Here is a 13,418-nt window from a genome sequence, read left to right on the forward strand (position 1 = left end):
ATAAAATGCAGTCAGCTGCATGTCCTTCAATTTGACAAGCAAGTCTGATCATGTCCTTTCATGAGAAGAAATGGTTGAGTCATACTGAGATGAAAATCTATGGACATTAATTACTGAAATGGCCATGGGAGGCTCTTCTCAATCAGTTAGTCATTGCTTGATTAAAACAAAATTGAGAGGTATAGTATTTACAGTTTTATTACAATAATCTCATCCCCACCAAAAACATATCCTCTTGAAATTAAAACTTCAGCAAATAAAAAAGTTAATTCACAGTGATCTGTAAAGTCACTAACCACAAAGTAATCTCTATCGTGGCACTTGTGAAACATTATGAATGGAGCTATCGGTAAGATGACACCAGCCACTACTTAAATTAACCTGGAATGCACTTTCAGTCATGTGACTGTACAGCAGAGTTTGACGGGATATGTTCAACTGTCTCATTAAAACTAGTGAGAACACCAGTGCTAACTGAAAGATATTCGCCTTATTTATGGTGCTGAAAGAGTTTGAAGCAGCAAATGGCAAAAATGTTGCAAATGCAGTAACTCCAAGTATTCTTTGCCTGTTTATATGCAATGTCTACAGAATACAATATAAATAAAATCCGTTACACCGTAGAGGATCCATTTAGATGTAGACTTTTAATAACAATCTAGATACATATTTTTCTTGATTACTTTAAAGCCATTAAGTAGAGTGCAACTCTGATGTGTAAACCTCATTCACTTGGGTTTTAAACGCAACTAATGAAAACAATTCACTGTTTTCAACCTTTGTAATATCTTGGATTTCCTTTCAGATACTAGATAAGCAGACCGCGCAGGTCACTGCAACAAAGAACTGCTTTTTTCAGGCTTACAGGTTTATCTAGAATCTCCATCACATTCTTGGCACTCCAATACAGTAGTTATGCAACTCCAGTCCATGGAGGTAAATGGGACATTGTTTTTTTATCGCTGCAGTACTGTGAGAAAATGTTGCTGGCTGCAAATTTTCTGTTCAGAGCATTTGTTCTCTTCGCTTTTCTTTCTACAGGGGTTTGTTAAACACTTGGAGTTAAACTGGAAGTCAAACGGGGCAATATTACGAGTGCATTTCTTACCTTCCGAAGCATTTCATTGTCCTGCACATTGTTGAGTTCCTTGGGACTGATTTCACCCTTCAAGGTATACTCATAGAATTTGCCGCTGACATTCATTATCAGAGTGGCAGGGCTGGTCTGCAGCTCACAGCTCTCAGTAACATTGTTCACGTCGCTGGGAACATGAATTCCGTATCGCAGTACCACGCCAACAATAAGACCTGGACAGTAAAAGACCACAACACAGATTAGCTATAAAATGTAGTTCAGAATCAAAAGCATTTTAGTGAAAAATCAGATGCCGAATTTCACAAATATTTGAATATTGTATTTACAAATTGTTTGTACATTAAATTATTTCTTCGCTAAACATGGAGAAAAATCTTGCTTTATTGGGGTTATTTTTGTGTTGATTTAAGCAAATTAGTCTGTTAGGAAGGTTGGCTGTAGTAGAATTAAAAGGAACAGAACAGTATTTCAGGTGGAAGGGGTTTTCAATCACACTTTTTCCCCACCATAACCTATCTGGATTTTGCTTCCCAAGCACTACCAAGCCTCAATAAGCAAACCAGTAACCAACCTCATGCTAAAGAGTTGCATTAACAACGAAAAAGCTGTCCATGAGTGGTTCACTGGTTTTGCATCTTTTCCTAAATTGTGTTCCAATCAGTTGTATACTGCAAACACAGATTAAAAGGAATCCATGTTTAAAATGGAATGAGGCAAAAATGTGATTCTTTGTTAAACTAATTTGCATATGCCCACCCAGAATCCTTTGCAGTTGTAACAGCACTGCAGAATTGGGATTTCTGTGGGAAAAGCAAGTCTTATTTTTTTTAAATATAGTTATAATAATCATGTTTGTGTTCACGGTCACACACAGATCACTACCCTTTGGGTTTTTGAATTATGATGATGCCTCATATTTGCCATTATTATTACCGCAGTTCTGTTTATTTACATACTTCAATTGGAGAAAATAGGTTAAAATGTGTTAGAATGTTTTGCCAGGGCCCAGTCTCAAAGGGATGACTCAGTGGAGACCACTTGTAAAATTAGGAGGCGGCTTTGAAGAAATTTGGGTTTTTATCTAATTACCCAGACTATATAGACTGTTTGGTTGCCAAGTTTATTTAATAACCACTATTCAGACAGCTAGCAAGTGCTGACAAAAGTAGATTCAACAATTGAGAGGGAAAAAAAAATAAAAAAATGAAGCACTTGACTGATGGATTGCAGCAATTGCAGTGTATGTACTGTATCTCTGCAATGCTTCTAAACAATATACATTTAAAGCGGCTGTTTCACCATCTGGGGTGGCCATATATTTCCTTGGCAGAGCTGCTTGCTGAGGCATTAATGCGATCATCCCCATACTGAAAAATGTCAGACACTGCCCTGAGGAGTAGACAGGGAGAAACAGCTGGCTACACACCCAGGGCTCTGGGCTGAATAAGAACAAATCTGTATCCACGTCTGGGAAACTTTGCTAGAAGGAATGCCTAATTTATAACAGACTCCCAGTGCCCTATGCAGAAGATAAGGTGGCAGTGGAAGAAGTGGCTTTTTCTCTGACAGTGACTACAATGATGGGTGGCGGCCTACATGCGGCCTTCCCAAAATGTCTGACAGCAATGCTGCACAGGCTCACCTTCATCTCAAGCAGCTGGGAAGCCGAATTCCTGCAAAGATTCGACAACATGTGCCTGCAGTATTGGAGAAGCTGGGAGGAGCGGCGAAAGCCACCTAAGAAGCCTGCACCCATGGTGCAACCTCCAGACAGAGCTCCGGTTCGAGAACCCAGAAGGATCATGTAACTACCAGAAGCCCACTCACAGGGAAGCAACACAGTCACCCAAACCTCTAAAGCCCCCTTCCAGAGACGGGGAGAGAAGCTTACAGACATGGGAAACTGGGCCCTGAAAACTGACAACTGCACGGCAACACAGGAGGCGAGAATTCTCTGTGGCATCAGCTTGTGTCCGGTCCGACCATTACGGGCATAGGCTGAGAGGACTATATTTAACTGGTCGGAAAATATATCCAGGCTAGGTACTTAAATTTAATTTGGTTGTTTGTCTTCCCCCCCGTAATTTTGACTTGAATTCATGCATTCTCTAAGCCCCCTCGCCCGACACCAATGTTGAGGTTTGAATATAAACCCGATATTTACACAGCTGGGTGGTCTTACTTCTCAGCATACGCTGGCATTGTTAATTCATGGCCATAAGGCACTTGGTCTGTTAGCCTACGCAACAAGTGATCATACCTTTTGTTTTACCCTGTTAATCCTTCTCAAGCCAGCACTAACAATGTATGTATTTTTAGTATGCATGCTTAGCACAAAATGTGTGTAGCCAGCTCATAGACTTAGGGTACCCTATCCAGCCATTTATCTAACGTGCATCATTAGTCTTGTAAACTCCATGCCTAGCTTACGCCATGTGGCATATTTTATTCTGCTATATTTTATGCATGCCAATTAATCTTCCCGTACGGAATTCACTCATTTGAGTGCATGTCTCTAGTTATATCTACAACCTGACATGTCTGAATAGTGTTCAAACATGTTGTTTAACTTGTTTATTATTAACATAATGTGCAACTTTTTCATATGCCGAGGCAATGAATCTGCATGTAGATATGAGAAACGCCTGTGAATGTTGTCGCGGCATCATAAGCCTGTTTGTTCCTCTTTGCACAACATAAATAAAGAATTTTAAAAAAGGGGGCTTTATATCCAATAAATGCTCATGGAGCTCACAAATAATGTTATACTTAAAGTGTATATTGCATAGTGTTCTTTATTACTGTGTCAATGTATGTGACATATCTGTACTGATCTATAAAATAACCACAAATAAATTTCCCTGTATACTGGCATCTGCGGCCTAGTTGCCTGTTCCAGCAGTGGAAGCATCTGATCCCAGGTCGTGGCAGAGCTGCTTGCGGAGGCATTAATCCTTCAGAATCCCCAAAACCTCCACCTCTGGTCTACACTGACTTGCTGACAGCCTCTATTTAGAACTTGGGTTGGCATCAGGCTGCTATCATCCCAATACTGCAAAATGGCGGACGCTGCCCTGAGGAGTAGACAAGGAGAAACAGCTGACTACACACCCAGAGCTCTGGGCTGAATTAGAACAAATCTGTACCCACGTCTGGGAAACCTTGCTAGAAGGAATGCCTAATTTATAACAGACTCCCAGTGCCCTATGCAGAAGATAAGGTAGCAGCGGAAGAAGTGGCTTTTTTATTTTTTTTTTAATAGGAGAAGTCCATTATTCGAGAGTTACAGCATAATTTACTAAACTGAGAATTCTAGGTAAACTTCAAATTTAAGGTTAAAATAGCAGGACTATGCATTCAGTTCAGCTACTCATGCCTTAAATTTGAAATTCACTTTCAATTCTCACTTTGGTAAATTACCTTGTTAATGAACACTCCATCATTAAAATATATATTTTCAATGTTAACATCCCTTCAACAAACCAGCCGAAAACAAACCAAGTAGCCCACAAAGGCTCATGGCAGCTTGATTCCTTTAAGAGGTGATAGTCCAGTGCTTGAACACAGGAACAAATCAGAGTGTGTGTTCTTATCTGAATGTTTTTATTAAATTAAACATTATAACATGCTATGGTAACAAGAATGCTATATTAACAAAAACAAAAACCACCAAACCGTAAAAAAACTAAAAGCAGGGTCCAAATTAATCAACTGAGTCTAGGACGTGTCCCCAGTGTATTGATGATGGGAAACCATTCTGATAGTTTCTCTACTCCCAAAGCACTGTACATCCTGATAGCGCCACTGCACTTGACATCATATGTAGGACATGTTAATTGTTAAAATAATTTGGCCTAGTTCAATGCACGCCTGATTTCATCCCAACCCATTCCGTCTAAAAACCACAGAATTTTTTCCGATGGTAATGTAACCTCGTTCAAGGACTTGTTGATAAGTCAGCTCACAAACACATGACTTCACTTGGAAAATTACACACACCAACGTAGCAACCTCGTGGAGCTTCACCTAATCTAAAATAAAAGAACTGCTTTGAATCTAAAAACATAAAGATATGATAAGCAGTAAATCAGGTGCAAAGTGAAGTTTGCTTTAGCCAAAAAGATAAATGAGATCCTAACAGAAGATAATAAAGTTGTTAATCTTGATAGACTTAAGATGGGTTATGCAACCAGCGGCTCAACTACAAATCCAGTCATCCTTAGTAGGCAACTATAAGTTGCCAAAATCTGCCCATATTCAAAATAAATCAGCAATTGAATGCTCTACACGATAAACCAACCCTTTAGAAATATGAAGTTTTAACCAGAGTTAAGACACACATGGCCTAAATTACTCGATAAAGACAGAGTTTCTGTCCAAACGTTGCTGCTATATTTTGGGTGCCAATTAAAGGACACATTAGGACATGTGTGCTTTTGGAACAGGCCTAAATTTCACACTGATTAAATAAATATTTAAATAGAAAAACAGAAATTCTACTTTTTAAATGTTAAATAAATTAAATTATATTGAATTGTGGAATACATTTTTGTGGGGGAAAAATTGGACAACATCAGATGCAGCAGCCACCTTACGTAGAGCGAAGACCCGATAAAACACCCTCTATTTCAATACATGTAAAATTAAGGTGGGCTATGCCTTTAAATACACTATAAACATTTATTACAGTGAGTAAAACTTATATATATATATATATATATATATATAAATAGATTAATAAATGTAGCTCTTACTTAGCTCTTTTGCTATAGAGATACATTTATTAATCAATTTATATATTTGTTTTACTCACTGTATTAAATGTTTATAATTTATTTAAAGGCATAGCCCACCTTAATTTTACAAATACAAAATATATATCTATAGTTTGTTTAGATTTACTGAAAAGGGATTTTAATAAAGATGTTCCACCACCACCAATATGAACCATGAACACAAATAATTATTAATTTGTGGGCTTATCACGTTACATAAACTTACGAATTTACCATATTCATGCCACAGCAAAAACTGATATTGCTCAGATAATGCAACATTTCTCCAGTCTTCCCCTAACTAGTATTGGTTTTCCTGTGCCCAATGTTGCCCAAGTTTCTTGTTATTTGCTAGCAGGCATGGAAAGGTTCCATGTGAAATCAGACATCAGAAAGACAGCCACAAGAAATGCTTCCATAGCTTCAACCGAGTGAAACTCTATTATAGCTAAAAATGACTCAAATGACAAAATTACTATGGGGAAAGAATCGGATTGGGTGAGATCATTAAGACTGTTAAACAGAGCAAAGGCCAGTGTGCAGAGCGATATAAGGAAAGCAAAACTTACCTTTTTAAACCCCTGCAAGGGGAGCTAAACACCTATAAACGTAGGAGGAAACACTATACGCAGGCATAGGGAACCTTCACACTCCAGATGTTTTGGACTACACCTCCCATGATGCTTTGCCAGCATTATGGGTTTCAGAGCATTAGTAGTGCACAACATCTCGAGTGCTGAAGGTTGCCTACCCCTGCACCATAGTACTAGAAATACATGTTTGTATTCCTAATGCCAGGAATTTTTCATTCATCTTCAGTTAAATCAAATTATTTGTTGCTAATCTCAAAAGCGTCACTGTGTAAAATTGTCACAATAGGCACCCAGGCCACTTCAGCTCATTGAAGTGGTCTGTGTGGAGTGTTCCATATCCCTTAACCCTAGTGGTAATTTTTGTAGTTTCTGAGAAACTGCAATAAAATTACCTGCTAGGGTTAACCCCTCCTCTAGTGGCTGTTTTTTTTAGTGACCTAAGCAACATTTTTTAATATCACCATGTTACCACTGAAAACATTTACACATTATCTCCCTTCTTTTTCTGATAGTAAAGTGGTGGAATTTTAACACCACGATAAATCTGATGGTCTTCTGAAATGGAAATTTCTGTGAAAAAAATACAATGAAAGTAATGATGGAACACTTTGATAATTATATCCTTGTATCCATTAGCTTTATTTATAATACAGAGAGGAGAAAGGGACTTGCAGTATGTCAGAGAAATTATGTTTTTCCCTTTAGAGTGTAACTCCTATAAATCTCAGGCGCCCTGTGACATGTATGTGGTAGTTCTTCGGTAACAAAGAGCCAAGTGTATGTATTTGTTTTTATAGATGTTATTGAGTGAGCATATGCATGCAGCACACCTGTACATCTGACTTTTACAACCGCTGTGATGACTGGAAACAATATCTGTATACCAGCTGTACAGCATGGTAGGGGTTAAACCAGTTTTACATTAAGAGTCCATTATACTATCACAATCAATAGTTATTTTTTTGGTCGCTATTGGCTTGAGCAATTATCTCTAGTGACAATTCCTGTCAGAAAAGCAAAATGTCAACAAGGGATCCTGAAACCATCCATAAACCATATGTCTACTCAATGGCATTATTCTCCCTAGATACAAGGCAAAATGAAAAGTATCCTCCCTTTACAGAGATTAAATAAAATGTTGATAAGGTTTTTATGTCACTACAAAATTATTAAACCAGACAGCAACACATGTTGTCTCCTGATTATTCCTTCATACTAACTGATATAAACAGGGTTACTCCCTACAGTGTAAATTGTTAAGTCAAAGTGAGCTTATTAGCTAGGCCAAAATAACACAACTGAAAAGACAGACACTATGCATGTTCAACAAATCATACTTTATAGAATAGATCTTACAGAAGTGTTAGACAGCCTGGCATGAGAGGGAGCACCCACTCTACACTACTCCCATAATTCTCAGGCAGCAAATGTCACATTGCTGCTATCTGTTGGGTCAGTTATGGCCAGGATCCCCAGTGCAGTGCAATATACTTTGTGGTTGGAGGTGCCAGTGAGCTCTCTGTAGGCAGTGTGAGCACATTTTGCCCAGTTGGTGCCAGGGCTGGCAGGCAGGGGTGTCCAGTGTGAGCCCACTGTTGGTGCCAGGGCTGGCAGACAGGGGTGTCCAGTGAGAGCCCGGTGTACACTTTGTGCCAGGGCAGGCATGGTGTGGGCACTCCAGGCTGGCATGGTATGGACACACTGGGCTGGCATGGTGTGGACTGGAATGTGTGGGCAGACAGGTCGGGCACGGTGGAGGGGCGCTCTGGGCTGGCATGGTATGGGGGGCACACTGGGCTGGCATGGTGGAGGGGCACACTGGGCTGGCATGGTGGAGGGGCACACTGGGCTGGCATGGTGGAGGGGCACACTGGGCTGGCATGGTGGAGGGGCACACTGGGCTGGCATGGTGGAGGGGCACACTGGGCTGGCATGGTATGGGGGGGGGGCACAGCTCACCGTAGATCGTGGCCAGGCCGGTCTCATGCAGGAAGCGGAACCTGCGGTGTTTGAAGAGCCAGATGGTGAGGATGGTGAGGGTGAGCAGCAGGATGAAGATGAGCAGGTTCACGGTGTCCTGACGGTGGCTGGCCTCCACCTGTTTCTCGGTCACGATCTCCTCCATGGCGCTGTCCTGAGCCCGGCTGGAGCCACCGAGTAAACACAGCACCGCCAGCAGCCACCGGGAGCCCAGCCTGTCTGTGCCGCACGCCGCCATGACGGGGCCGGTCTAACCGCTCCTCCAGCAGGATGCCGGGACAGGGTCAGAGAGCAGAGCTGGGACTTCCCGCCCATGCAGGGAGGATCCTCGGCTCCTGTCATTCACCCCTTCACTGCCGGACAGGCCTGAGCATCCTGTAACCAGGCAGGGATGGCCTAAAGGATCCCGGGGCAATAAGACTACATCTCCCATGATGCTTCTCCAGTCTCGCGATTGACAAAGCCTCATGGGAGTTGTAGTTCTTTCCCTGCTGGGCTCTATTTTTTCCAGACCCCTTATGTACAGAGTTGGTATCACTCACTCTGCTTCTGCTTCTTCTTCTTCTTCTTATTATTATTATTATTATTAGAATTAGGGAGTGACTGGTCTAACTTCCTCTATATTTGCATTTTGAGATTATTTAATTACATTCCGAGTAATATAAATGATTCAATTATTTTTATTGAAGAAAACTGGAAGCACCCATTAATGTTGTTATGCAGATGGTGTTATTTTTTATTTTTATTTTTTTTTTTTTATTAAAAAATGTCAGCAGAGCTGTAGCAACGTGTATTTATTTTATTGCAGTTAAGGTATGTGAGTTCTTGTCATTGCAACTATTCTATTTACATTTCCATGATTAATTTCTGAACATTTCCATGTTAATAAATAACCCAATCAGCAAATACATTCCAGACATTTTACATACAATACTGTGGCCGAGATCAATGGGAGATCATGAGTGCGGTTTAGTCATTCCCCTACCTGCTTCCAAACCAACTTTAAACACCATCACCTCGTTTGGATCAACAGCAAAAACAGATGTGAGAAAGGCTGACCTTGATGGACACACGTCTCTTTCAGCTATGTAACTTCTGACATACCTCCCAACTTTCCCGGATTGGGAGAGACAGTCAAGAACTTAGGCTCTCTTCCCACCGTCTGGTTGGGACACTAGAGACAAAATCCCCATAAAGAGTAGCATCCTTTGCTTCGCTCAATTACATCAGACGTACTCAAGGACTGTCCTGAGTATCGTATTATGCCAGGATAACACACCTCCTTTTCGGACAAGGTTGTAATTTTTACATGACAAACTAGACCCTAATCCAGCAGAAAGAGGGCATCCTCAAAACAGCTCCGCTACACCTTTGGAAGATCCAATTCTCCCAGCAAACCAATGGGCTGTACCCGCTATGCTCAACATAGAGAAGAATTGAAATTAACACACATTGTCTTTTAAAATAGGCACAGCCCTGGAATGGAGGGGTCTACGGACTACAGTGCTTAAAGGAACACCATAGTCACCTAAATTACTTTGGCTAAATAAAGCAGTTTTAGTGTATAGATCATTCCCCTGCAATTTCACTGCTCAATTCACTGTCATTTAGGAGTTAAATCACGTTGTTTCTGTTTATGCAGCCCTAACCACACCTCCCCTGGCTATGATTGACAGAGCCTGCATTAAAAAAAAACTGGTTTCACTTTCAAACAGATGTAATTTACCTTAAATAATTGTATCTCTTTCTCTCTAAATTGAACTTTAATCACATACAGGAGGCTCTTGCAGGGTCTAGCAAGCTATTAACATAGCAGGGGATAAGAAAATCTTAATTAAACAGAACTTGCAATAAAGAAAGCCTAAATAGGGCTCTCTATACAGGAAGTGTTTATTGAAGGCTGTGCAAGTCACATGCAGGGAGGTGTGACTAGGGTTTATAAACAAAGGGATTTAACTCCTAAATGGCAGAGGATTGAGCAGTGAGGCTGCAGGGGCATGTTCTATACACCAAAACTGCTTCATTAAGCTAAAGTTGTTCAGGTGACTATAGTGTCCCTTTAATGTAGGGGCTCTTTAACACAAAATCTCTTGAGCAGGCAGGTGGATGTGGAGCTCTGATTCTCTGTCTGGCTACTGCTCCCTAGCTGCTTTCCATGTCCAGTCTCTTCATTGAGTCTCAGCCAAGAATGGAGATACCACATTTCAGATAGAGGTGCATATGGTTGCCATGTATCTATCTTTGTGCTCCTTCGGCTACCAGCTTAGATTCAAAGAATAGTCCAGGCAGGGTGAATAGATTGCCAGCATTAGGCCCACAGATGTTTGGGGGCTAAAGAGCTGGGCTGCAGGCAGCGTGAGTGCTCTGGAAGAAGAATACACACTAACAAATAATACTATTTGCAAAATAACAAATAATACCATTTGCAAAATAACAAATAATCCATTCCCTCAGTCTATATTTTCTATACAGAGAGAGGTTTGTGGCCACCGTTTCCTGCCTTCCCCCAGCCCCTGCACAGAGCACAACTAATAGTTTACAGGTACAGGTAGGAGCTAGGGACTGGAAGTCTATATTTATAGTATGTATGTACTTGTTTGTGTCTTTACCTGTGTGTGTGTCATTGTCTTTATGTATGTGTCTGTGAATGTGTATGTGTCTTTATCAATGTCGAGAAGTGTATGTTGCAGGTATTAAGGGGTAATGTGTTGGAGGGGTCAATGCTGGGGCTTTGGATAGCGGGGTCACAAACTTTATTTTTGGCGTAAGCCCTGGGATATATTTTGACCCTTGCAACACCCCTGCTTTCATGGTTTACTATGAAAACTAATAATGTAATTTGTCAGTTTCTATACATAAATGTATTCTCTAAATTTTACAATTGTGTAACTAAACATATTTTTACATTTGACAAACTTCCAAAAAAAATTAATGCAAAAAGCAAACCTATTTTTACACATTTCGTTATTGAGTCTGAGATTTAATGGTTACAGGTAGAAAAGGTTTCATTCAACACCTAGAGGGGTATTGGAAGTTTCCCATCCTGTTTTTTTTACTCTGGTCAATATTTATTGAAGCTTCCAGAAGTACACTGTGGTATTTTGTTTAATAAGTTTTGAGACGTGGTACAATGACTTCTTGCAAGTGACGTGCAAAACTTAGATAATATTAGATGAACTGTAATAAAATCTCCGACTTTGCCAAGTGTTTGCTAAGTATTGCAAGCATGTTGTGAAATGACCACAACTCAGTGTTTAATAAATACCTGTGCATATGCACAAAAGTCCTGTTCACACCGACTTTCTTTTAAAGGGGAGCTGCATACTTCCCAACATAGGGAGTTATGAAAATTGGGATGAGGTAGGCAGGCCAGTGACAAAACCTGTGTCACTGGCGCTGCCCAAAGTGGTGGACCTGCTCAAGACTTTGGGAACTGCGATGTTGGTATAGGAGTTTAAATTATAGACAGTTGGGAAGCCATGGAGTCAGTGGTGTATTTTGGAAATGTGCTGCCCTAGGCATGACAAAATTCACACACCCTCCTCCCCAATCTAAATTTTCCCTGCCCCTCCCTGTTTAAGACGAACACGCAGTTTCACTGACTGACACACTCACTCACTCACAGACATACACTGACAGACACACACACACACACATTCACTCACAGACACAGTGACAGAAAAGCACTCACTGACAGACACACAGTAACAGACACGGAAACATTCACTCACAAACACACATACATTCACTGACAGACACATTCACCGACAGACACATACATTCACTCACAGACAGACTGACAGACACACACACATTCACTCACAGACACACTGACAGACACACACACACACATTCACTGACACACTAAAAGACACACACATTCACTGACAGACACACTGACAGACACACACATTCATTCACAGACAGACTGACAGACAGACCCACATTCATTCACAGACACACTGACAGACAGACACACACACGTTCACTGACACACTGACAGATACACACACATTCACTCACAGACACACACATTAACTCCCAGACACACTGACAGATACACACACATTCACTGACAGACACACTGACAAACACACACACACACACACACACACACACACATTCACTGACAGGGAGACACACACATTCACTGACAGACACCCTGATACTGACACACTCGTACACATTCAGGGCCGTTTGAAGGAATTTGGGGGCCCCAAGCAAAACAGACATGGAGGCCCCCACATGCACGCTCAAGGTCTGGGCCCCCCGGCGCCTGCACCCGGGTCCTCCCCCCCCCCCGAGTTCGCCCACAGGGATGCAGTGCCTGCAGGGCCGGTGCAAGGATTTTTGCCACCCTAGGCAAAAGTAAAGTTTGCCGCCCCCCATGTGACATCACAGTGCCCCACCCATATGATCTGCCATGTTAACTAACACAGTGCTGCAGTGCCGCCATGTTTACAATAAAAGGCCTGCAGGGACAGGCTATAGACACCAGAACCACTACATTAAGCTGCAGTGGTTTTGGGGACTATAGTGTCCCTTTAATGTGAGGTAAATTAGAGATTAGTGCAACGAATAATATACTAGATTGCCTACTTACAACCAGATGAGGATGATGAAGGGCTTCAGCTGCCGTCTGGCTCCACTGGTCTGGTGTAGAACAGGCTCTCTGGAGGCGGTTTGTAACTGTGGTCACAAAAATCAATGTTCTGGGAGAACGGGAAGCAGCTCCATTTTTTGAGGGCCATTTACACAGCTCAAGGTCTGGGTCCCAGGGTCCACCTTCATGTTCCACCAATGAGTTTGTTCACAGGGGTGTGTGCGTGTGGGGGGGGGATGTCCTGATGTGTGTAAGGAATGCATTGTGTGAATCTGTGTTCGTATGTGTAAGGGCTGCAAGGTGAGTTTGTGTATGTATGGGATGCAGTGTGTGTGTCTGTAAGGCAGTGTTTCCCAACCCAGTCCTCAAGG

General features: G+C 41.5%; 1 protein-coding gene across 2 annotated transcripts in view; it reads right to left on the bottom strand.

Annotated features, from left to right (window-relative positions):
• The window catches only part of SLC9A6 (solute carrier family 9 member A6), a 48,541-nt gene extending 39,769 nt beyond the window's left edge, over positions 1-8,772 (bottom strand). The window contains exons 1-2 of one of the 2 annotated variants that reach the window (XM_063432027.1): positions 8,424-8,772; positions 1,109-1,308 (exon numbers count right to left, since the gene is read on the bottom strand). In XM_063432027.1, the coding sequence (XP_063288097.1) occupies positions 1,109-1,308; positions 8,424-8,682 (459 nt within the window). In that variant the 5' untranslated portion in view covers positions 8,683-8,772. The remainder of the gene's footprint in view (positions 1-1,108; positions 1,309-8,423) is intronic. The other variant, XM_063432026.1, reaches the window with a different exon arrangement.
• Positions 8,773-13,418: the final 4,646 nt, after the last annotated feature.

This window comes from Pelobates fuscus, chromosome 9 (genome assembly GCF_036172605.1).
Source record: "Pelobates fuscus isolate aPelFus1 chromosome 9, aPelFus1.pri, whole genome shotgun sequence".
Lineage (NCBI taxonomy): Eukaryota > Metazoa > Chordata > Amphibia > Anura > Pelobatidae > Pelobates > Pelobates fuscus.